The sequence below is a fragment of the Rhea americana genome, unplaced genomic scaffold (assembly GCF_003343005.1).
Source record: "Rhea americana isolate MKP2758 unplaced genomic scaffold, rheAme1 scaffold_46, whole genome shotgun sequence".
NCBI lineage: Eukaryota > Metazoa > Chordata > Aves > Rheiformes > Rheidae > Rhea > Rhea americana.
The window spans coordinates 3,761,232-3,787,421 of record NW_028186601.1 but is presented as its reverse complement, the minus strand read 5'-3'; the positions used below and the strand labels follow the sequence as shown (position 1 = coordinate 3,787,421).

The following is a 26,190-nucleotide window of genomic DNA, read 5'->3' as shown; positions in this document are numbered from 1 at the left end:
TCTCTGGGTTACTTGCTGTCTAAAAAGCCAGGTCAGTAAAATGTGAGAGGAAGGAAGTATTATTACTCCAGAGTAACAGAGATTGCGAGTGATTTTGGAAGCTCCATGGGAGTTAGGCTTAGATCCAACTGAACAAGCCCAGATCTTTCAAGATYATAGCTAGCATGTTTGCTGCAAGACTGGATCTTCTCTAAAATGCATACGTATCTCATTTATTTGATAATTTCTTAGATCTGTTTATTGTGATATGTGTGAAAAGGTACTATGTGGTAGAGAGCAAAAGTTTGAGTTATGGATTTATAGGTGTTTTTTAGGTACTGTCTTTTGAATATCTGTCTGTCTCTAATTTCATAAAACAATTTCTAGGTTTTTTTTTTATTGGACATCTGAAGGAAAAAACAGCATAAGCCTATGGAAAGTATTTAAGCATGCTATGGTCATTTCTGGCAGAGTTAAAGACTTTATAAGCTGTGTGCAAGTATTTATTTACTTTTATACATATATTTTTATGTGTGTATGTGCATGCGTAAATGAAGGTGTTAATGTACAACTCAACCATAGCTCTGATTTACTTTTTTCATAAATGATCTTTTTATTTAGAGCACTAACATATATAATATTTGCTTGCAAAAGGGGTGAAAAGAGTATAAAACTTACATACATGCAGTTTAAAATTATTCGTTATGTTATTAGTGTTTTCTTCTTTATCCTTTTTAAATCAGTATAAAGTTTATGGACATGGAATTCCCTTTTGCTCTGTTATGACCTTAATGCTTCTACAGTAATTTGAAAGGCACATGCTGCTTTTAGTCCACATGCTTTCTAGTTTCAGCTTAAGAGGGACATACAATATGAAATCCACTGTTTAATCATTTCCCTGAATCACCATATTTTTAGCTTCTCTGCTATCATCAAGAAATCATCCCAGCTTTTTTTTTTTTTTTTTTTTTGGGGGGGGGGGGGGTTTAGTCTTCATTTATTCTTGCTATTAGACATATCCTTAGTTTATTTCAGTTGTATTATTATTTATCTGATGCAGGCAAAGTGGTTGGTGGTTTTAGAAGCAGGTGAAATCTGACCCCTGCCTTCTAGGAGACTGCAGGCCAATTCAGGCACAGCGCCTCAGAGTTTGCTAGTGTTACTTGGAGATAGTTTAGGAATCTTTTTGTGGTTTTGAGAAGAGACTTGAAAGCATCTATCTGTTCTGAAGAAAGACTTGAGAAGAGGGAAATGTGTATTTGAAGAAGGGCACCTGATTAAATAGTGAAAATAAACATTTTCCTACATTTTATTAAGCTTCTACTCATGATAAAARTTTGAATTTTTTATTTCCAAATGAGAAGTGTGACATTGCTATTACTTCTTCATCACTTAGCACTRGAATGCTGTGATGTTCTCTTTGTGGAAATCTGCTTTCACACTTAGATGTTGTACTATTGTAGAAAATCATTCATTTAATAGCTGTCCTGTCTACTAGTGTTTGGAGGAAGAGGTCATTGAGGAGATTCTGTCTGCRGACTAGAAGATAAGATCTTTTGAAATATCCATTGAGTGCATGAAGTATAGAGTTTGCACAGCTGCAATAAACACTGTAATAAAAATATATAGTAAGAAAGATGCTAGTACCACAGTTATTGTTAAATCTACCCTGTGTGTTAGGTATGTTCACACTGAGTCACAAACAGTTTTTCTGCTGAATAAATTAGTCTGCTGTGGGGCACCATGCTCCTGTGCTTAGGTACAGTCAAGGAAATAGACAATTTGGACTCAAGATGATATCTGATGACTGGGACAAAATGTAGGTATTTGTCAAAAGTCTGTGCTGCTGGATTGCAATTGATGGCAGTAGGAAGCAGATTTGGAGAAGCTGAAGGGAGGAATTAGGCTTGATTGGCAAATGGCCTCTGATTGATAGGGAAAGACAGAAGTCTAGGAACCGGCTGTGAGAAGGGAAGCATACGTACCTTATTCTTACTGCTTTCCTGACCTCTACATTTGGATATTGTGGGAGGCAATCACTGGGAACTTGAGGTGACTCAGTGCTTGCCGTTCATATGAATGCAACAGTGAGTCACTTAGGCAAGAGGGAGATGGGAAGTGGCAGATTGTCTGGACAAGGAACTAGTGTCTAGGGGGACAGAAGACGGTAGAAATCAGGCATTTATGATAAAATCTTGTCATCAGAGTGGTTCAGGGCTTACGGAGGCTTTACYGAAGTTCGAGCATTTTCTGATACTTGAAGGCTGGATTTTGAAATARTTAATTACACCCTTGGATATATAAAAGTGGGATTTTTTTGTCTAGATTGTTTTATCCTTTTAAGTTAATATATTATATACCCTTTTAATATACATTGTTAAATGAGATTAAAAATATGGGAAAAATAGTAGAGCACCTACCACCCGTAAAACCGTACTTCCCTGAGTACTTACCATTCTATGACTCTATGAAATTGTCTGTGCTTTTCGGAAGGGGATTGTTAAGTTGAAAAGTATCTCTACATTAAAGTTGTTGTGGCTAAAATGAAGATTTTTCTCTTCACTTGAGATTTTTGGGTTGATGTATGTAATTTTTTGGTGAGAGAGGAAGAACAGATTTTTTTAGGGGAGTTGTTTTGTTTTATTTTGGAAGATACCAATTTTATCAGTAAGGAAATGAAGGATGTCAGCCTACAGCCTTTTCACTGTTAGCTTGCTGTGTGCTTTACTACTACTACTCAATATACTTCGTACTCAGGAACAGTCTAGACTTCTGTTCCTATATTCTTGTAGTACTTTACTATTAAAAGATAATAAGCTGCTGTAAACTGACATTATTATTTTTAAATATCATAGTACAGGGACAGTTTTAATGCTTCAAAGACAAAATAATTCTGTAGCCCAGATATATTTTGACTTGTAATTCCTTTGATCTGTGTTGACATTGCCTATTTAATGGCTGTGCCTTGCCAGAAATACTTTCCTACTTCTTCAGAATAACAAGTTTTATATATGAATTCTGTGAAATTTTCAGAAGCAATGATTGYAACTGCTAGAGGAAGTTAGGACTTCTATTCTATTGCCAGCATCAGCTCACTGTGAGACCCTGAACTTCTCATTTAGGATAAATTTTTCATTAAGGCCACAGAGGATTTGGACTTGTTTTCAGTCACTGGCTGCAGAGGTAAAATCAAGGCTATAAGAGTTAGACCAAGACCCCAAAGGAATATAGATACTTTAGATCTTTGAATATGAAGATATTGGCGTTAACTTCTATATATCTCACTTCCCCATCAGAAAATAGAGATGATAAAAATATTTTACATATTTTATACACTTCTTGATTCATATWTTTAAAGCACTATAAAGCTGATTCCAAAAGATAATTTCAAAGGCATTGATTATGAAAATGCATACTGTCTTCTATAAACTATTTATTTCCTGGGGAAAATACAGTGGCACTCTTAAATTCAAAATTATTTGCAAATGGGACTGACTTATTCATCTGATATAATGCAGAGGTGCAAAAAGCCTCAACACTAGTTTCTCCAAAATTATAAATCTTGTTAATATCACATCACTGCAGTTGTCACTGCTTAATGGAATACTTTTAACAGCTAAAATGCTAGACTGTCTATCCTTTCTTTTATATTTATTACAGATGATATACAACAAAAAATATATAAATGATTTTAGATAAAAGAATTAGAAACATAGTTCTCCAGGCAGTCAAATAAACTAGTCTCTGTAGCTGATGCCTTGGTCATCTCATGAATGAAAATGTCATAGTGTTCTTCTTTTGCAGCTCTGGAAATGAAACTTTTCCAACTTTCTGTAAGCCTTTTTTTTCGTAAGGTTAGTTATCACAGAATACCAATTTAAACCAACCATTGTAAAAATAGACTCAAAGCTTTGATTATCCAGCTAGAGCTCAGTGAATACTGAGTAGTTAGTGTGACATTTTGTAACCAGAGAGATTTCTATAATTAACTTCACTAACAAGYAACAGTATATTACTGAGATAATGAATGAATTCTCATAGGAATTTGATTTTTTTTAAATTTGCTGTTTAGATAAAATGATGATACAACAGCTTAAATATGAAGAGAAGGCTTTTTTTTAAAGTGTGTGAAAATGTACTAGGGAGAACTAAAATATAGAAGCCTTCCATGTTCGAAACCACCACATTGTTTGAAAACACTCTTCAGTACCTTTCACTGGAGAGCCTAAATTGCTTCCCAGAGCTTTGCAGGGTGCTGATGAAGTCTTTCCTCATATAGGTGAACCGAGGCGTAGAGGTTTGGGACTTCTTTTCTTTCTTCCTTAATTTGCTCCAATTTCCGGTGCTTTGCGAGTATGCAAGGACCACTATGGAGAGGTAGATATGACTGCTCATGATCTAGCTCCAGGGGGATAACGTGGTGCCGTCTCTGTGCTCCTGCCCTGGGACATGCCGCTTGTGCCAGCCAGAGCTTCTCCCCAGTCACTGCAGCTGGGGGGCGTTTGGAGAGTCTGCACTGCTAAAAGGGAAGGCTGTAAGGCAAAATAATTTTTCATACACTTTGCTACTTCGCTCACGTGACGCCGTTGGGACTTACTCGTGTGAAGGTCAAGATCATTCCTGTACAGAGGGCTGCCTCAAGGCCAATATTCTACTTAAGTCTTATGTAAGCCTCAGAGTAGGATTTAAGTAGTGCACAGGACTTGTGCTCAGTCTCTGTTCAGGGGTTTATTTCGCTCATAGTTACATAGTCTGCCTTATAAATGGGCATCATTCCTTATACTAGCTTCAAACTCTTGGCTATGTTAAGATATAGCAGCATGTGCAATTCACTGTGATGGTCCAAACTGAGACACTGAAGAAGCAAGTGAGGGTACTAGGGTACACGGCCAAGGACAGTAGCCGTTCTCTCTTCCTCTGCAGCAGCGGTGAAAAGCTGTGTTGGTCATTGCCGGTACTTGATCACGGAAGATGTAGATAAGCACATAACTCATGAGTGCTGGAGCAGTGCAGAGCCATGTGTCTGTTATGCATGGCCATCCCCAGCAAGTGAAAAGAAATGATTAATTTGAATCTTGATATTGTACATTATAGCTATACTACATTTATCTCTATTTATAATAATTTTACTTTTCATATAAGTTATAATTATAATGGATGGARCTATACATGCATGCATACACTGGAACGTGGCGTTCAATCTCCTTTTGTCCTAGTCCCCCTTTTTCCTCCCTAATCTCAACAGCAACTAGATCTTTCGGATGATCATACTAAACACTGATAAATTTGAGTCTTTGTCAAGATTTTTATTTTTTCTTGGTTCTCTTCTCCTATATTGAAAGGAAATAGGGAAATCATATTAAAGCATCTGCTTATTTTGTAAGACATTTGGGGAGTCTGGCTTGCGTAYTCTGAGCTAGAAATCAGCATCCAAGTGGTAGATTCATAGCTCTGAGCATGCATATCTGGTAGCAAGCAAATAACTGCATCTGCTGTTACACAAGTGAGAGATGAAAATAGATCCTTCTATCTCTAAGCATAAGTACCGTAAACTGAGAAGACACCACACATACACTCACAGATGATCTCACYGCTCTTGCTTTCAGACTTAATAAGAATACTTTCCAAAACATATTTGTTTATTTAATACATTTCACAATGTTAATATTAATACAGTTGTCTTAATATTAAAAGTTAACTTTAGTTGCTTGCTGCATTCACTAACAACACAGGCTGCCTTGATGCTTGTCRCCTTTTGCAGGTGAAAGAGAAATCCAACAATATTGTCTAAACATGAAAACACTTATTAATTACATTTTATTTAAATGTTTTATTTATAAATAATATTATCCAGATCTAAAAGAAAACAGTAGCATCTTTCTTCTAAAAGGATTCCAAGAAGTCCTAGAGAAAGATTTATGTAGGCGATGATGAAGTGCTTAATTTTCCCTCTGCAGAATAGCTTCTGTCTCAGGAAAGGCTTGAGTCTGAGTTACATAAGCTTTATTTTTAATTCTCTGCGCTTTCTATTATTTTGCATACAATGCTCCATACACTTCTTATTGTATTTTAGCCATATAAAGCAATTGAAAAACCAAACAGACTCAGGGATGAAATGTCTTTGCATGTATCAGGGGAGAACCCGCACACAAAGGGACATTTATCAGGGGCGGCTGTTCCTCTGCTGAGGAAAGGAGCAAACCCAAGAGTCCAGAAGCAGATGATGATCTTATCAAGAAAACCCTCTTCAGTAATACCATCAGCCTGCTGTTGCCAAGTCTGGCATTTCTGTATCATGTTTATTTGTGATGGAGAGAGGGAGGGAGCAAAGCTGTGCAAGCTACATGTGACTGGCATAAAGTAGCTACTCAACCCACTGGGTCTGCACAGTGTTATAATATAATTGGGAATCTTTTCTGCCAGTATGGAATATCCATGTAAGAATGGAGTTTATGTTATTCCTCTCAAAGGAAACTGTAGGGGGTACAGCTACACTTCAGCTGTATGAATTCCTTTCTGATTTGGGGGATTTTTTTTTCATATTTTTGTAAATATTCCTACTTTATTTTTTCCTGAATGCATAGTAACACACCTTTTGGACAATGATACCGAAAATTATTCAGAAATCCCAAAATAATAATTTTTGCTTCTTATATAAGATTTAGGCTGTGTAAATGGAGGTGAAAATTGCTCTGGTAGTAAGCAAACTCAAAACTAAAGGTTTGGTTACTTCTGATTTCATCACAGGATCAGGACTTCACCATGATGGCCTGTCTTGACTTTCATTGAAAACTTAAGTTTTAATTTTCATGTATTTGTGTCCAGAGCTGAAGAAACCTGAGCATGTTAAAATCATTTAAATAGATTGCTGTTTGAGTTACCTCGTTATGTTGGGTTCGTGCACCATGCGCTGCATGCCTGTGTCGTAGTCAATGAAGTCATTAAAGTTGGATGCATAGTAGATGTAAATTGGTATATGTCTTTCACAGGTTTTTAAGATAATTGGGAAGATTTTTTTTTTGTAAAGGATGTAGAGGCTGTATTTTGATTTTAAACTGATACAGATGTTTTCAGCACTGTAGGGCTATGCTCTTTTAACTTGAGATGAAATCTTGTTTTTCTATCAAGTTCTCTAGATTCTTGGGTTTGATGGTTTTCTGTTATTTAATTTTGCCTCTCCAACTGTGTTTTAGATGCCTAGAACATCTGATGGTCTAGGGAGTCATATAACGTACAAAGAACAGAGAGCGTGGGAGATCAGTCAAAAACTAGTTTGCAAATTACAGGAATGTGAGGCACTATCGAAATGTAAAATTGTTCCCTTTATGTTCATTTTATGTAAGTAAATGAAGATGAGTCAACTTTATAAACAATGCAACTTTGAATTTTTGAAGTGTCAGTTGCATATGCTTCTGTTGAAACTATGGTCTTTAGAAACTGTGCCTGTGTTGTGAGACATAATACACCTTCACGTCACTGAAGTTACGTCTGCACTACAGYCAGGAATCTGGATCATCTTTTGTACGTGTACCTGAAGCCACATTAAACAGGCTTGCATCTAGACACACTAGATGTACTACACCRTATCAGTGTAGTAGTGTTAGCTGGAGCTTAATGAAAACAAAATGCAGGTTAAGAACTTCTCTTTCAGGAAAGTTTCACATGATAATCTGGCTACTTGGAAGTAGTGAATAGTATGGACCAGATGTGAAGTGAAATCACATCACTGAGTGCAGTGTAGACATACTTTTAAGTGTTCARTTTAGCCAGGGTTCAGTTACTCAAGAAAATACTACAATAAGTTTGGGGATTTTTTTGKGTGGTTTAGCTTACATTAAGCACATATAACAACATGCATGTCTTGATGAAAAAGATATGTTTTTTTTTTGTCCTTCTGTTTCAGACTTGGGAGTATACATGTTTTCTTTCACTCCTGGGAACTTTCTCTCTCCCTCTTTTCCTGATTATCTTCCATTCCCATTTCCCAGGATGTGTCTTTGTATCACAGTCAGACCCAACTTGGATTGTCAAATGACTCCTTCTCCAGACTCTTGCTCTCTTGCCTTCCCCTACCCCAACCCGTGGTCTTTTTGTGTGTGTGTGTGTGTGAAAATCTTTGTGCAGTCTTTCTCTCGCTTTGAGAAGGTGCTTTCCCTCCCTTTATTGCCTGTGGTAGGACAGCGTTGTCGAAGGAAAAGCTAGCACCTGGATTCTGCCATTGGCAGAACTAGTAGCAGGTAGGAAAGATAAGCTGTGCTTCTGACTTTGGGGGCACTAAAGAGAGGCAGGGAGTATCATGATTTTTGATACAGAAAAGGGAGAAGCCTTTTTATTGGTCTTTCTTACCTAGAGTTCGCGGATGCACTGTGGGAGCATCGGCAAGGTGCAACAAAGCTAGCAAGTTCAGCTGGGGGTGAAGCAGCATGTGGCAGCTTCTCCAGCTTTGTGTTTGTCATCTGGACCTGATTCTAAGGGTAGGCAAAGGAGAAAAGTTGCCCAGAGCAATAAATAGTTGTGAGTCATCTTTGTGTCTATTTTACTCACGGCCAGGTTGACCTTACTGCTTAGGAGTGATGGGACCAGGRAGATTGTTGTGGAGGGTGGCACCTWCCTCAGAGAAAGGAAGGAGGTGGCTCTGTCRCTTCCTCCGCCACTTCTGCTCAGTGGCAGCAGAATAGCAGCCCTCTGTCCAGGGTGACTCTACAGAGCTTTCAGTCTCCAGTTTACTCCTCCTACCATCCTTCTCGTCTTATGGATGGCCTGGCCCTATTTTCTCCTTTTTGGGCAGCAAAATTCAATTTTGCCRTTGCTTCTGAGCAACCTTCGTTATATGTTTGTACCAAAAGCACTGTAAATACAATCTTCATTGCAAAATATATTCTAAAATTTCTTTTGAAACTTGATTGTAAATTAGTCCATTACTGCATGAACACCACTGTGATCATGTCTCATATGTGTGTGTTTTTCCAATAAGATGACTATAGTAGGCATTTGTATCCCAGAGCAGGCGTGCAGTGCTGCAGAACAGATTTTGCCCTGGCATCTGCCAAGTCTTCTCACTCCGGAGGCAGTGCGCTGCAGGGTGGGTAGAGCGCTATCCGCAGTGGAGGGGTGTGAGCTCACGTTCATTCACAGGCTGGATTAGGTAATGCAGTGTGTTAAATCCGTGTGACAGACGACACGCTAAGGTTAGGTAATTGGCCATTTTCGTAGCACAGCTGTATGAGCTGCCCTGTTAACCACTATTCTTCCACCGTAGTGGCGGCAGCTTTGCAGTTGCTGCTGGAAGCAGCAAGCGTTCATTCATCAAGAAGCGCCATAGCTTAGCATGTTTTGAGTTACTGCATCAAACTCCGTTACTTGTTTTAGAGTTTTCRGCTATTGAATGAATCCTCTGGAAAGGAAATGTTTCTGTTTTGCCACCTCCATTATGTTATCTTTTCCAGTGCAATTACAAGCTAATTCAAAGCTCTTTGTGTTAGGCTAATAGCTTCTGATTCACTGCTGTCAGCCAGTACCTCTTTGTGCAATTTTAATACTGCCTGCCAGTGCCCCTACCACTTACCTATGAAGAACATTTCTACTTTGTGTGTGTGAGTGTGTGTGTGTGTAGAGGCTCATCATAGGCACATCATTAATGGAACATCAAAAAGATCCCATCTGTTAGAGTTACATATGGCTAAGATCACAATTATCAAAAGTCTTTTCTTTTTTTTTCATTCTTATCCTCACAATAAATGTAGTTGTCAGCAGGATAAGTTCACGCATCGGATAAGGTCACAATTTCATTTAGTGACAACTTCCAACAGCGTGAACTTACAAGGTTCGATTTATTAAAGAGTCAGAAAGGATAAGATCACTGCATGGCCAGCCTGATTTATCAGGGTTTGACTGGAGTACTTGAATAGAGAATGTCGTATTTCAAGTTTATGTTCAAAACTGTAGTTTAGTGTGTGTTATGTCTCAGAGACTTGAAAATTGAGGGAGAATTTAGACGAGGTATCTCAATAATGCAGCTTATGTCTGCCAAGCAAGTGTACAATCATTTTATATGAGAACTACCTTGTTAAGTATCATGGAAGTATAAATGGGATAGTTCTCTGCATTGAACTGTTGTGTGCAAAAGTACCTGCACTAGATAGCTGTAGCAGAGATGATCACCAGTCAAATATTAATCTCTGATTCTTCCTGTGCATGCAGCAAGGGAAGCAGACCTTGGGATTTGGGCTTGGCAATGCTTATGAACTTCTGAAAGTGCTTTTCACTCACTCAATCTGACTTCAGGGCAGTCTTTCTTTGAAACTGCAACATATACCATATCTCTGCCATAAAAAAATACTCATTGAAAGAGCTAAGTGGCTCTGCATAGAAAATACACAAAGAGGAGCCATTAGCTAGTGGAAATAGGTAGAGCCCTATGATGTCAAGTAACCAATCTCTAATTATAGCAGAGGAAGGGCTTTCTCGTTCTTTTTCTTAACTGGCTCCACTTAGAAAGCTGTTCCTGATGAAAAGCTGCTGTCAAAGCTATCAGTGATTTGCTTAGAAATGTTAAACATTTATAAATCTGGATAAACTTATTTCTTAACAAAGTAGTTCACTCTTTCTCCTGCAAAACTCTGTTCATCATTCACCTTCAGATATTGACTCCCTTGTTTCTTATTCCAGAATGTGGGCAGATGGATGAAAGCCAGAATTATTGTATTCAAAAATACCATTTACAGTTGAATTCTTCTGGTATTTGAACTATGGTCAAGTCCTGTTAAGGGCCAAAAGCTTGTTGGGTTCTGCAGCATGCTGCATATTTTCTGGATTTTTTTTTTAAATTATCATCATTTTTCTGTAGAAGAAGAATTTAAAGTGACCTCTCTACCTCCGATGTCCCTATGTGGCATCCCTAAAACARTATGTTTATATAAGGAAAAAAGAATCTAAATTTAGTACTTTCGTTCTGGTTTTGTATCCACCAAGGTGGCCTAATATCTTAAAAGCCATGGGATGTTTTGTTGCTGTAGCAGTGAGTCATGACTTGGGGCTTCTTTTACAGTGCAGCTATCATAAGTCTTTGAGTAATCACAGACTTTAAAAGTATGCTACATCAACAAGATAAGAGAAACAGCCCACAGCACTAACAGCATTATCTTTTACCAAAATTGATTAGCCCATACTATGTGTCTCAAATATTTTGTATAAACTTACTCAGTAAGCTGGAAATAAGTGTTCCTGAAGAACAAGCTGAAAAAAAAAATATTTACTTGGTAGCGAGGAAAACTGAGGTAAATATCACTAAAAAGAATGTCTATTAATTCAATTTTTTTTACCCRACTTTGCAAACCTTAAAGTCAGGGCATTGCTTCCTTTGTACTTGTATTTCCCAGTGCTACTTCTGTTTTGCTGTTGCTGTACCTCTCAGTAGAAGAGGCAGATGAGGGATCTGGGATGAAGGCAGCAGAATGTAACTGCCTCTCTGACTTTGCCGTAGGAATCATGAAGTATATCACATACTTCATTCCAGGGGTGTCTATGAATTCCATGTGTTTAAATTTACTATTAAGTGAAAGATCTGGTGTTCTGTATTGAGGTGGTCTGCTGCAAATACGATCACGAGAAACTGCTGTGTTCAGCACAGAATTTTCTGCTCGCTTTTGGGCTGGAGCACTGAGTTACRAAGCTGTAGCAGTCTTCCGTCCTTTATCTGGCTTCGTTTTCCTCCAGTCTTTGGAGTCTCCATGGACAGACACCTATGAAAAATCAGTGCCAGTTGAGTCTTTACACCTTTTACTGTTAGTGGTGATACGGCAGTAAAACCGCCGCTGCTCATCCCTTCCCCGATGTATGTCAGGTAGTGTGTGAAGAAGGTGCTGAGCAGAGGTGCAGAGGACACTAGCTACAGAGCCCTTCCGACTTGTATCTGAACTGCTTCTGAGACTGAGGGGGCCGTAGTACTCCTCCTGGCCTTCCCGRCCGCTTTTCACATGTCTGTAATTACAACGCCACAGCCACTGGGAGAGGATCTCTTCCCAAAGCAAACAAGCTGCTGTGGGGCTCAGGTGTGGCGCTTGCCGCTTGCCCTGTTTAAAAGCCCTCTGCACACAGGAGGCCAAATCCTRAGCGCAGCGGAGCCCCGTTCTTTCCATTGGGCCCATCGGCTGCCATCGTTTCCGTATCATTTGCCAAACCTAAAATTCCCGAGGAGCAAAATGTTGTAAATGAGTGCAGTGAAGTTGGAGACTCCTGCTCTGTGGTCGGAGGAGGATTTTTAACAGTGACATTTGTAATCTTTCTTCTGCAAACCTTTGTACCAGCCCCGGCTTTCCTCTGCTTAGGGCAGACAAAGGAACGTATCCAGTGATTTTACAAAAGGGGTAAAGACTCAGGCTCTGGTTAAAAAAAAATTTCGTAGACCTTGCTTTGTAGTGTTTTTCTTCTTCTTCTTCTTCTTTTTTTTTTTTTTTTAATACAGCTCTCTTAGTGGTAATTTGTTTCCCCTAAACAAACAAAGATTTCAAACGAGAAAAATACTTCTGTCAAGAGTTAAATTGTAACACGCTGCACCTTGTACAATCATAGCTAAAGCGTATTCGTTTGCTAAAACACATGGGCAGGTTGTCTTTCCCAACTCTTAACACTTGTATAGCCCATAGCTTTAAAACCGCTCCTGACAAAGATGGCCATGGATTTACCGTTTCTGGAAAATTAGGATCACAGGAAAAAAAGTTTGTGATGCAAAGTGTCTTGTAACCCTGTAATCTGCTACCCTCTGTTACGATGTTCTCAGAGGGCAAAATTACAACGGTTTCAGTACAATCCAGCATAATGTTACTCCATCTGGAGTACATTTCAGTATATTTTTATATATATATATATATGTAAATAGATAGCCCAAATTACAAATTGCAACTGTAATAAGAAAGAATAAAAGAAATGAATCCACATTAACTTACTCAATTTACAATTAAAAGCAAAAAAATACAGTTTGGGAAAATGATTGCTTGTTTTAATGTCTGCCTCAAGCCTAAACTTATCTTTGCTAACTCATCTTTAAAGATAAGGTTAATATTGCGAATCTTATTTAAAATATAAAATATGATGATGTGTACCTTAAAACTTAGGTAGGTTTTTGGATATCACTGGATGATCTGCCCTAAGTTTGTCATTCTTAATCCATTAAAAGACAGGCCTGCTTGTAAATCCACAGGTACAGATAAGGAGTCACTGTTTGACTGAGTCTGAACCCTTTTCAAATGAAAAATGTCAGTGGCAGAAAGGGAGGCTGAATTATTTTTTAAAAGGGTTTTCAAAGATTCTCATGATTCCTCTGGTATCAGTTAAATGTGACATGTCCATAGACATGGCTGTTTTTTAGTGTGTAAAAGCAAGCAAATGCTACAGTTTTCATCTTTATGTAGGGAGAAAATGCTGCAGTGTATGTAAGTGATCAACATGTTGCCTTGCAATACAGGAATGATTCCTGTCTTCTATAATTAACATATAAAAAGATTTTTTTAAATTAATTCAATTTGTGACAACATGCTTGTGAGAGGAGGAAAATACATGTTTTACTCACACACACACACACACACACACACACACACACACATATTTATGCACACATGTATACCACATATGAATTATATATAATTAATCTATAGCCTTTCCTGTTTATGTAGTGCCTTTTAAAATACCATAGCACCATCATGATGAGAATTCACCCACAAACATATACAAGCTTTTGTGAACTGGTGCAGCTCTATTTCACAGAACATTTGACATCCCAGTTTGCAAAAGGGATCTGGTGAACCGTTGTAAATCGTTTTGTAATCTGCAATGCTCGGAGGTGAAATTCAGATTTCTTTGCTTGAAAATGGAAGCTGGAGCCAAATCTTCTCTTTGGAAAATGGTCAAGATTAACTCCTAAGGACGAGGAAAACCTTCCCCGTGCGACTGCAGCGCACATGCAGGCGTTCGTGGGAATGGTTGGTTTGGGGAAGTATGTGGAGGCTGCTTGCGAGCCAGCAGGAGTTACTCACTTCCTCYGGCCAAGGTCGATCTCTCCGCAATTGCCAGTTCTAAATCTGGGACGAGTTTACTTATTGCCTAGTTGGACTTTGCGCTGTTTGTGCGGAAGCACGGGGCTGATTTGGGGTAGAGTTGTTGAGAAGGGACGTACTGAGGCAAAGGGCAGGAATTACTGTTTTCATCTGATTGATATCGCAGTGGAAGAAGACCGTATGTGGAAAACAGGTAGGGTGAGACCATGGCTGCAGTGAAATCTGCATCAGCTCCGTTACACACTGCAACAAAACCAGATTTTCAGCCTGAACACCTACCTTGCAAGGCCAAAGCCTGGAAGAATGACAGCACATAAAAATTGATTCAKTGTCTAATAAGAGAAACAGAGATCAGTCCCCCATCTTCCCCTCCTTAAAATTTGAAGACAAAATTTATTTGCATTGCTTTTTCTAAAATGTTAGAAATTTTGTATATGAACATAACTGTTGCTACATTTGTACCTGAAAAATTTATTCACAGAAAAATAGACTGTTGAAGAGACTACTTTGCAAAGAAGAGTTGTCAGAGGTTTTTTCTTAAATAAACTAAAATAAAAATATTGGGAGACAGGTGGTAGAACTTTGTTTTTCCTTCTAAGGCAATGAACAATTGCTTGTTTGTATTTCTCGTTTCCTGGAAAAGAACGGGAAAGTTAATAGTAAGTTAAGCTAACACTTTAAATGTTAATGTTGTTGTTGCTACTTTCAAAAATAAAGTTCACTTAAAAAATAAAAATTAGCTCACACAAAGCCACTTCAGAGAGGGAAAAAGAAATTATCACTCTCTATACTGCCTATCATTTTTAAACATTCGGTGTTAAAACCTTAATATAACGAATTACATTATTTTGAATCTAATTCTAAACTATTATTGCTGTAAAAGTTCATTTGGTTCAAAACATCTTTTTCAAATTCTAGTAAATGTATCTAGTAGCTCCTCCAACATCAGTGTAGTCACTCTGGATTTATATTGCTATAAATGCAAAAAAAAAGTATGTCTCTAAAATTTTTAGTAGCTGAATGCTTCAGAATGTGGTCTTTGTGACAGCAAAAATGCATCAAGGAGGTTAATGCACCAGGTGTGCGTACTGTTCCAGTTTCTCTTTTTCATCTGTCACCTTCCCCCTCCTCAGCATTTCTTAAGAACTTTTGTGAAACCACTATTCTCACTCATTCCCGATGATTTACAATAAAAAATTCCTTCGAACTATAATGTGTGTGAAAAAATGCAAGAAAGGAGCGGGACTTTCTCCACCACCTACGAATATAATTATAAGGRAAAAGGTTTGTTTTTCTTTTGCAGGATAACAAGATCAGTTGTTTTTCAGGCACGCAAAATTAATTCTCATTATACGCGTCCGCAGAACATTGTGCACGTAAAGCAAGCACAAAGGCAGAGGTGCTTGTTGTCAAGGCACAAGTGCAAGTCCTCTAAACATTGCTTGTTTTCTTTGTTTGCAGGAGAGTTGGAGATGTTCCAGAAAGACGGCGAGCGCAAGATTCAGAGCCGGCAGCAGCTCCCGGTTGGAACAACGTGGGGGCCTTTCGCTGGGAAGATGGACCTGAATAATAACACCTTGGTATGTAGGCGCTCGGCGACGCTTGGCTTCGTTACGTTGTGTGTCATTCTGCAGGGAATAGCCTGGGTTATTGCTCAAACAGAGCATTTCGAAACAGGCGTTGTTCGCTCTCACGGACAGTCGTGTCTGGATCTGTTCTGACCAGTTCAGCTGTGGCAACCATCCACGTAAAGTTATTTGGAGCACAGGTTAATAATACTAAACTAGTTATTTATGTAGAAGAAAAATGTCACTTCTTTGTTTACTAAGCCAAACCACCGCTTTTTGGTTTTAATAAAATACCTGATTTTGAGTGCAGTTTTRTAAGTTTCTTAGCATTAGTTGCTGAGAATTTAATTTGTATTAATGTATGATATAGAAAATAAATAGGTGCATTWATTTATACTAAAGTCCATTAAGTTTGCCATAATGTTAAGGCTACTGAACACAGCAAGATCTTTCAGCAATTTAAAATTACTTTGAAATATATTGAAAGGCACCTGTTATATAATATATTCATTATTYTTTATTTTATTATAATTGCAGAAAGTATATGGGCCGTAGTACTTATAAGTAATGCTTTCCTGATCTCAGTTTAGTGCACTGAAAATCATGTTGTTCCTAGGTCTTCATTTCATTTTTGTTTGTGCTGATTTTAAGTCTGAGCTTCAGTATTATTTATGTATAGTTCAGATTAATTTTGTGACAACATCCATAAAGGTAACTCTTTAATAGAAAAATAAACAAACATATGTAGCAGAAGAGTTTTAGAGAATCCCAGAATTTACATTGCCCTGTAGGGTACTGCCAAAGAAGTGTTTATTCTCAGCTGTATCGCAATTTGATATTCCAGATTTTGCATGAACTCATTAACATAAAGAACTGTGGTTGCATGAACTCATTAACATAAAGAACTGTGGAACTATTTTACTGAAAGCTGTTACATACATTTGGGGTAGATACAACTCGGATACAAAGTGAGAAGTTGAACTTCGAAAAGTCAGGAGTATTCCTCCCCCCCCCCAGCACTGGAGGACCTGAACAGAAGCGATGCTAGCGCTCATGGGTGGGAAGTGCTGAGCAGCTGAACGTATCAGAGCCAGGGTGATGTGGACGGGGTGCGGGAACGGGGCAGCTGGGATCTCTGCCTCCTCCCTGGAGAACCTATGGCTATAAATTGACATTCAGTTTTTAAAAGCTTGCTGGATAGTGTGCATATTACTTTCCGTAACTATGCTTCTTGAAGTTGTAAAGAGGCTCTATATTTTTATGGGTACACAGTAGCCATTTAAAATCTTGATTTTAAATGTGCTAATGAGTTACTACAGAAAATGTCATGGAAACTTGTCTAAGTTTGCAAGAGTTCAACATTCCCAATCCAGGGCAGATTTCCCATTCARTTACCAGAGCAAAGGATGGATTTTCAAAAGTGCCGGATGCTCAAAACCTCCTGTTGTTAAGAAGGAAGGGACTGTTTGAAAACCTGTCTCCATTTGCTCTTCTCCATCTATTATATTTCATTTCTGTTTCATCATCTGTTTTGTTTTTAGTCTATCAGCACTCACATACTGTTTTTCATAAAATATTGTTTGCTACAACTAGCTGTAATTGAAATAATTTGCTAAGGTTTTACCACTATTACTCTCGTCAATCTTCTTGCAATAGAAACCTTAGTCACTGTCCACATAATACATAAAGAAAAATGCTCGTAATATGTTGCCCCTGTTGCTCTGTCCACTTCTACCACTCCTTCAGGTATATAAGACATAAAGCAAATATTTGAATGTGGGAGATGATGGAGACTGACTCGTAACACTGAAGCTATTATTATCAGACAYCATTGCTTCATGTAGGCAAAATGCATAATACATTTTGAAATCAGAAAAAAAATTGTAAACAGAATTCTCGTCCTTATCAATGTTCTCCTGCTCCCTAAATATTTCTGTCCTTTGAGATATTCAAAACTCACAGAGTATGATCCTAAGCAATCTGATCTGACTCCGAAGTTGGATCTAACTTGGAATTTGGCTCTGATTTCAGCAAGAGTTTGGCCTCGGTGACCTCCAGAGGTCCCTTCCAGCATGAATTTTTCTATGATTCTAAGTACTGTTTCTCTTTCCTGAATATCAGAAATGCTTCCTGTAATCATACATTTTTAAAATGTTTTGTAAAGAAATGTAAACCTTTTCATGTATTTCTTTTAATTTACTGTTTAAGTAACACAAACCCAGTGCCAGCTTCTACATTTTTTTTTATCTTCTTTTCTTGAAATGGTTCTGTTTTATTTATGATCTTTCTGTTTACTTGACACATTTGATTACTTTTCTCACTAGCATACATGCTCTTTGTTGTTTATAAGAGGAGCTATGTTTGTTAGCTTAAGTTATTTATATCTGTTTTTGAAAGCTCATTTGGGTAAAGTTTTACCTCCCTAGGATTTAATCATAGTTTCACATCAGCTGCTGACAGCTGATTTAGTACATTTCTGAATGAGAACTTCAAACATTGTGCTGTTATCAAATAATCTTTGGAGAAAATCTTTTAAGTTTTGGTAGGGAGAGGAAAAAACATTTGGTGAACCTCAGGTGAGTGGATATCACAATTTTTGCAATCAGTTTCTTTATTGTAAAGTGTATTTGTGGCTGGCTACAAGTGTCTTACCTGTCTTTACTTGAAGTTTAGCAGTGGCTTGACACTTACTCTGCCTCACAGGATTCACTTACCTAACTATAACAGGTTACTGTTACAGTGCTATGTACGGTCTACTTGCTAGCTTTTTGCTGAAGCTCTTCATGTTTCAAGCAGTGCTATGGTGCTGAATACAGACTCATTGCTGTTGGCTCAGGAGATTCAGCAAGCTAATTAATGCAGCACAATAATTAACTGAGTCACTGTGTCAGATGTCAAATACTTTTTAGATCTTTCAAATTTCTATCTTGAAGAATATTACCAATATACATCTCAGAATAATGTAAGGCTGGGTACCTTTAACAACTGATATAAGTGCTCTTTGTAGTTGTGGGGGAATTGGCTGTTGCTGACTTCATGAGGAGYGCCTCAGCACTGTCAGGAGATTTGGTGAAGCACTGTCCATATCAGGACTTTAGAAGACTTAAATTCTAATGGTTGAGTTAAAGACTGCTCAATGACTAATAAAGTTCTCAATTTTCTCGTCTACTAGTTGACTAGTGCTCATGAATTCCAAAGTGATCGATACCCTTTATGAAATAATTTGCCATATTACATTACAACTATTACTGTTGATGAAAAGTCTCCATGAAGCCACCATAAAGCTGAAGAATGTTGTTTTTCAAAAACAAAGAGCAAGTCTCAGATCTTAAACATTGCTTAGGCATTTAACTCCGATTTAACTCCTGTTCTTAAATCACTATCCAAATATGTATATATTTATTTAGATATTTTTGTTATATTTGGATAGATAGGTCTAATATTTAGATACCTTTAATGTTCTGTTCCTCATAATTTTGCCAAATGGACAAAATTCTTCTTCTGTCAGGTGCTTGCATGGAATTTGTATCTGTATGCACAATTGGACATACAGGTTATTACCTTCCARTTCTTTCCACTTGATGTCTGCTGTGAGCACGGCAGTTGATAGTCTCAAGAAAATGATGACAGTGTTTTAAAGTAGAACCATGACAGTRCTCAGAGACCAATGGTTAAACAAAATTTCTATCACGCCTACATTTGACAAAAATCTATATTAATTCTCTAGGACTGCAAGAGAAATACAATGGAAGAGATTTCTTAGAAAGATGAAAAAGACATAATCTTTTCAAGCCTTGGAAGTGTAATAAAATAAGGGGTTGTTCTCTTGTTCTAAAGTAAAAAGACATCAGCTACATATTTCCAGATTTTATTATCTTGCTGTTTCGACAAACAGAACATATTAAGAGCTTTGTACAATGTTGTCTTCTATCTCCTGTTAGTGACAACTCKGTTCTAAAGGGAAGGCAGCGTGATTTAATCGCTAGTTTTGCCAGGAGAGCCCCAACTGTGCACTTTGCTGCGTCACTCTGAGAGTGAAGTAGCTCCTAGTACCTACAGGAAGACAGGAATGTATTTCTAAGCRTGAAGCTGATGGGTGGTGAATCCTGTCTTTAACTGGAAAGTGGATTTGCACAAATGTCAATTATAATGTGAACAGGACGATGAGATAAATGGAAGGCTGTTCTAGGCTGATCCTGGAAACTAATAAAAGAAAAAGTTGTGCTACATAAGTACAACTACCTAAGTAGCTCCAAATTCAAGTCACTGACAGGTTATTTAAGAAAAGACTATTAGTTTGCTTTTTCTCAGATACAAGTATTTTCCGTCTTCAGATGCAGCTATGCTACTGGGTTTTTTTGTATTCTTTTACAACTTTGAGGGACTGAGATCCTTCGAAGAAAACAATACTTCGAACAGTTTCCAACGGCAGTCAGTGCTTCCAGGGAAGTGGCAGAGCCTGCAGAGCCCGTGATGAACGTCAAACAGTGGCTCTCGCCATCGCTTCGTTAATCAAGTGGAGGCATTCCGAAAAACGTTCTCCCTTGGCTGCAGCCATCTGTTCTTTGGCGTTAATCTGTGCCCCATGGCAGGGCTTTGTGAAGCAAAACAGTGCGCCGCGGGATCCGGCCCCCGCGTTGTTGTAGCCTTCTCGTAGGGAGGAGAGCGGGGTGCAGGCCTGTATCAGCCTGATAAGGAAAAGAGGATTCAAAACGGCCGTGGAGGGAATCCGTGGGAGCGGAGTGCGCGGCGTTGGGCCAGGCAAGCAACGGCATACAGCGGAGACCCTTTGATGGGATGTGGAAGGTTGAGSGCCGAAGCTGCCCTCGCGGACGCTCTCCTGGCCCGGCAGCCTCGCTGGGGCGTGCCGGCACCGGCCGGGGAGCCGAGGTCCAGGGGGCAGTGAAGGTGATCGGTGGCTGGTCACTGCAGGTCAAAAAAGCCGTGTCTGTAGCACGCAGCAACTTCTAACCTCTGCGGGTGCAGTGTGAGCGTTCAGTAGTCGCTGTGGGCGGAGGTGCTCTCAGCGAGCCTCCGGGAGAGCCTGCATTTAGGTGCTCTGTGGTTTGCTGCTAACGTAGTGATTTCTGTTAGGAGTTAAGGTAAACGCTGGAATGTGTAAGGTATCTTCATCTTTAGGCATTTACTTGCAAATGGGAGATTTGGCTCTTACTAACGTAGTCACTTTCTTATTTAATTCCAAAAAATATTTTTTGAATAATGAGCCTTGACTCTAATTTTTATTTTAACAGTTTTATGCCTTTGAGTACCTTAAATAACTAYAGAAGATTTCTTTCTCATTTTTTACTGTTGGTACTGTGAGGCTTTTTGTGTTTAAAACTGTAGTTTGGAAATGGTGATTTCTGTCCCAAATACTACGAGACTTTAATATAACAGCATTTCTGGTTAACGAACTGTATTACGCTTATGGTGATGTACTGATGCACCAAGAAAGTACCAGTGTTGACCATCTTACACAAACTGAGTCACCTAAAAAAGCTGAGATGTGTTGGTGTGATGCAGAAATTCACATCCATAGTGGCCTTTGAAAACAGTCTCTCATCTTTTATGAAGTGCCACAAGGATATGCAGGTGAGGGGACACCTGAAAAGACAGAAAAACTTTGTAGAGACCTTTGTATAGTAGAAAGTTTTGCGATTGTAGCTCAGACACTTCCTTTCTCAAGAAAAAAAATGTTATTTTTGTTCTTTTGTTTACATTTATACAAAAAAGTTAATTTAAAAGATGTGACCGATATTACAACATGTGGTAATGATCTGCATAAACACCAAATTCTGAAAAAAGACGAAAGTRGTTTTCTCAGACTTGAGGAGAGAATTGCCAGAGTAGGTGTAGGTGATAAAACAACATGTTCCATACAAAAAGGGTCACATTGATCATGCAATGTCTATAAACTCTATTAGTGCACTGCTATTGATACTGCAAAAATATACCATAATCTAAATTTCACGATATTAAACATTTGAGGGACATAYACGTGTATTTTTTAAACAAATGTTCTTGGGGAGACAGGGTTGAGATTGCACTGTTCCTTTTAGTTTCTTTATTTCTGAATCGATGATTTCCAAAATTTATTATTAGGTCAATGGCAGTTATTTCCATAGGATCTATTTGGATTTCCCCTGACTGAAGCCCTTTCTTAAGGGTTAGTTTTAACCTTTATTTCAGGTATATTTCTTATATATTCGTATGCCCATGGTTCATTTTCATGCCTGTTTATCAAAACAGCAAATCTGTGATTTGCTGAAAACTACCACTGGTCACTTAAAAAACTTGTTAAAAATAATTTGGTTTCTTGGTACTTGCCGTAAGCATCTCCGTTAAGCAGATTTTATTCTAATAGTACCATAATTGAGTAATAGATATTACCAGTCATTCTCCTTAAACCAAATCAATTCCCCGGGAGAAATSTCCGTGAACTGCCCCACTTCGGCCAGCTTCGTGTCGGTGGGGCGGCGCTCGCGGAAGCGGGGGTGTGCGCCGGGGTGCCCCCGGCGGCGGCTGCTGCGAGCGGTGCCGGCAGCCTGGGCGGAGGAGCGCCGGGGGGCTCGGGCTGCCGGCCCGAGTGCGAGCCTCTTCGGCGGGCGGCTGCGGGGAAGAGCCGAGGAGAGCGTGCTCCGGCGTGGCACACAGGTCAACTCTCGTGTTAAAGTTAGCACGAATCGTTGCCGTCAGCGGTGCGCTGGCGACGTATGCTCGCACCGCTGGACTACGGCCATCTGCTCGAATCGCCTCTGCACCTTTGCATCAAGATGCTGCAACTCATTTTGGTATTGTTGTAGATCTTGCTAATTTTGTAAGCCAACTGTTAGAACAGGATGCGGTCTTACTTAAAGGCTTTGGGTGTGGTAAATAATTGAATTAGTTCTTTCTAAGAACATTCGGGTAGCTCAGGACGTTTAAATACCTAACAGGCACGAGTACAACATGCGTGTTGAAGCTGAGGGTTTAAACATTAAGGATTTCTCTGAGGAAATTTTAAAAATGCGTGCTTTTAATAAAGATATTTTGTCTTATTTACAAAACATTTGTATTATTATAGACTAAGCAGCTATAAAATGTCAGACTTAAATATTCAGTAGTTACTGAAATAGCTTTCTTCTCACCAAATGTTAAACAACTCCACAGCTCTTTTTTAACTGAGAGAAAATTCTGTTTCTAAAATATTAACACTTTTTTTCAGTAGTTACACATCGACAGGACAAGTGTGGGAAACTCTAGTCTCATCATTTTAATGGAACATAAAACTATGAAGGTGCATGCTATGTGTTTGCTCTGTTAAGCCGTGAATTTGGTACTTAGGACAGTCTGAAAGAAAGGCATCRAAACTTATATTATCTCTTTGACCCTTGGAAAGAAAAATCTGAAAGTAGTGTGTTTCAAGCTCTTGGGTGCTCCTGGGTTTCTTTGCTGCAGGTGCACGTAAAGCTATTCCTGCCCAAGAGTTGTTAGCCTCCATGTATGTTGTTAGAGGAAAGAAAACACGATAATGCTGTTGTGCGTGGAAGTGTAGTACTGCTTGTGTTTTAATCAGTACRTTATTTAGACACAGATGAGGTAGGATTATGAAAACATCAATGAATGTTTTCCGTAATACTTGTGGGACTAGGTTTGAAATTATTTTCTGTTTTTTCTTTCAAATGAGAAAATGTCTTCAACTGAAAGAAGGAACCTGTGGTTTCAGTGAAGACAGTGGCTTCTTGCTGCTCACTTCACTAAAGAAAACATAACGATCAAAATTCCAAACATCGGTTCCCTTTGTTTCTGATTATTGTTAATAGAAATACCTATAAATTTTCAAGAATGATGGAAATGAGAAGTATTTCTAGTTGTTTCAGTACCAGCCAAATTGACTGTATTCTGTGAAGGTCTGTTTTTGAGTATTTCTAGTAGTAAAAAAAAACCCTCAATATTTATATTAAATGTAGTTATTACAGTGTGTATTCCCTCTGTGTGTTTATTTATATATATAAATTGCAATATTTGTATCTATAAATTGTATTTACAAGTACGTAAGATACAACATATTCTAGACAGGAAAAATATTGTTATTAGGTCCTAAAAATTGGGTTTTTCTTTGAAATACTAACATTTTGCTGAACTTTCTTCTCAGTTCAACTATAGAAGCTTTGCTAATGATGTTGTAACATCACACAGCCAGTAGCAAAACTTGTCCTTTTCCAGATGCAGCAGATCTGCTTTGCACCATTAAAATACGGGCATTGCACAGCTTTGCCTGAGACCTTAACTGCTAAGTGAGGTTGGTAAATGTCCAGGGCTTCAGTTATCAAGCCTGGAGAACAAGTTCATCAATCTAATCTTGCGGTAGCTCCTCAGGTTCATGAGATGATTAGGTGCCTGCTGTGAAAAGCACAAGAGGTGACGTCGTTTGTCGCCGCTGCCTTCTCTAACACATTCCCAGGCCGCCTGCTGTGGTGGAAAGGCTGGAAGAAATGATAGGGAGACTTGCCCAACTAGTACTCTACCTGAACATTACTTCTATTTACAGGATGTTCTGCATGTTCTGATATTTTACTCATTGAAAACGAATAAGGTAAAATGAGTGAACCTCATCAGACTTGATACTGTTTCACATTTGTGTCCCAAATATTAAATATAGTTGTAGTAATACATTTTAGTATTTGCTGTTAAGCTCTTTTAACATGCTTAGGGGATAATCTAGTTTAACATAGACAAAATAATTTCCTTTTCTTCTGTGCTTTTAGGGACAGATAGCAGTCTGAATGCCACTGATGCATTTAGAATAAACTATATCGTGTTTGAGATATCATCGTAGTTTATGTAGATTATTGTCACTCTGAGAAAATGTCTTATAATTTAAAATATCCCCTGTCATAGATTAGTAGTTTATATCTTGTTTTTGGCATTTAATTTTTATGTATATTTGTGTAGTGTAGAAGAGAATGTTGTTGGAATAAATGTGTCCTGCACCTTAATATTTATTATAATTTATGTACATATTTATAAATACATCGTTTGTAAAAGCATTTCCCAAAGTTGTTTTTTTTCCCCCCCTAAATCTTTCTGTGCCACTTGACAGTCTCTGATCTGTAGGATGAGTGACCAAATTTTTCAAAAGACAGAACTGGAACTTCTGCCATGTGTGAGGACATTAAAGACAAGTTTAGAGGAACTGAGGGAGGTGTGCCTCAGAGCTGGGGAGGTGAGGAAGGAGTCTTTCCTCTCCCCCCCTCCTGCAAGCTGTTGTCCTCACTTTTGAAAGAAAACTGGGACGAATTAGCATAGAGGGAAGAGAGCAGTAAAGTAGAAAACAATAGTAAATCCAAAATATCCCAGTTTCTTCTTTTCTGCTTCTGTAGAAGCAGGCCTGCTTCTGCTTTTKCTAATTTTTTTCTTTCACTGTGAACCTCATAGTATATCTTTGTTTTATATCTCTTTGCTTTTATAGTATTTCTTCCTCTTGGCTGTTGTTATATTTAACCTATTAAATGTTGGATCTTGTTATTTATATTTGTTCCAGACACAGTTCTTGTCTTTTCGGGTTCAATTATTTTACATTATTCCTGTGTCTCTTCTCATTCCATTCCTTCAGTCTAACCATCTCCTCTACTCCATGCCAAAATACCATCTTCATCCTGTACACCTCGCCTGTAATACCTGTAGTAGAGGATTTTTGCCTCCGTTTCGCTTCCCAGAGCAGGAGTTGCCACCAGCTCCGTTACCCGCAGGTGCCCGCTGCTGTGTGCTGTTGCTCACAAGAGCAGTATCGCTGGTGTTCATCCCACACTGCCTTATGTTGGGACAAGTGCCACCTCCTTGCACAGCTAACACTGCTTTAGGGACAGAACTGACTGGACAACTTGTTGAGGAGAAAGTGGTCGTGACTGGGATTCGTGGAAGGATGGGTTGTGTTACGTGAAGCTGCGATAGTAGGCTTAGAGATTGGCAAGGGACCCCTAGATATTAGAAGGATCTTGCTAATGGTAATGATCATGAAATGCTGGAACAGATTTGCTGGAGAAGGCTGTATGAAATCTGTCACTGGTAGATTTAAGAACGGGCTGGACAAATGTGATGGGAATGATCTAGTCGCAGCTCAACCTCAGCATGGGGGAAGCAAACAGACCAGGTGATCGTGGTCTCTCCTTCGGCACCGTGAGTCTGTGAAATATTTGCACCCATCTTCAGCTCTTTGGCTGCCCAAAGAGGTCTGTGGCTAGCTAAAACTTTTTAAGATTGGCTTTGAAAGACCAGAATAAGACATCGGCTTTGTAAAAATGGCAGACGGGACATTGCAGCAAGCTAGACAGTTGGTTGCATCAGTATAGGATTCCAATTTCAAAATCTAATTGAAATATAACAAGGGCTTGCTGGGAGATAAGAAAGTAAGCATCTATATTTCTTTGGCATTCCCTTCCTAAATGCCTGTAATTCTTTTTTTTTCTGAATATTCTCCCTTCCCACAGATTTTCTTGCTTACTGAAGTAGAATTAACATGCCCCAGACAATCACATTTTAAATCAACATAGCTTTTTCAATGCATTTTTTCAGTTTTACTTAGGACTTTGTTTCTAAGTATTTTGAACCTC

The 26,190-nt window shown here is 38.6% G+C and overlaps 1 protein-coding gene across 2 annotated transcripts in view; it reads left to right on the top strand.

The window, feature by feature from the left end:
- The window catches only part of ZFPM2 (zinc finger protein, FOG family member 2), a 313,640-nt gene that overhangs the window by 142,343 nt on the left and 145,107 nt on the right, over positions 1 to 26,190 (top strand). For both annotated transcript variants that reach the window (XM_085316305.1, XM_085316306.1), the window contains exon 4: positions 15,492 to 15,610. In XM_085316305.1, coding sequence (XP_085172431.1) covers positions 15,492 to 15,610 — 119 coding nt within the window. The remainder of the gene's footprint in view (positions 1 to 15,491; positions 15,611 to 26,190) is intronic.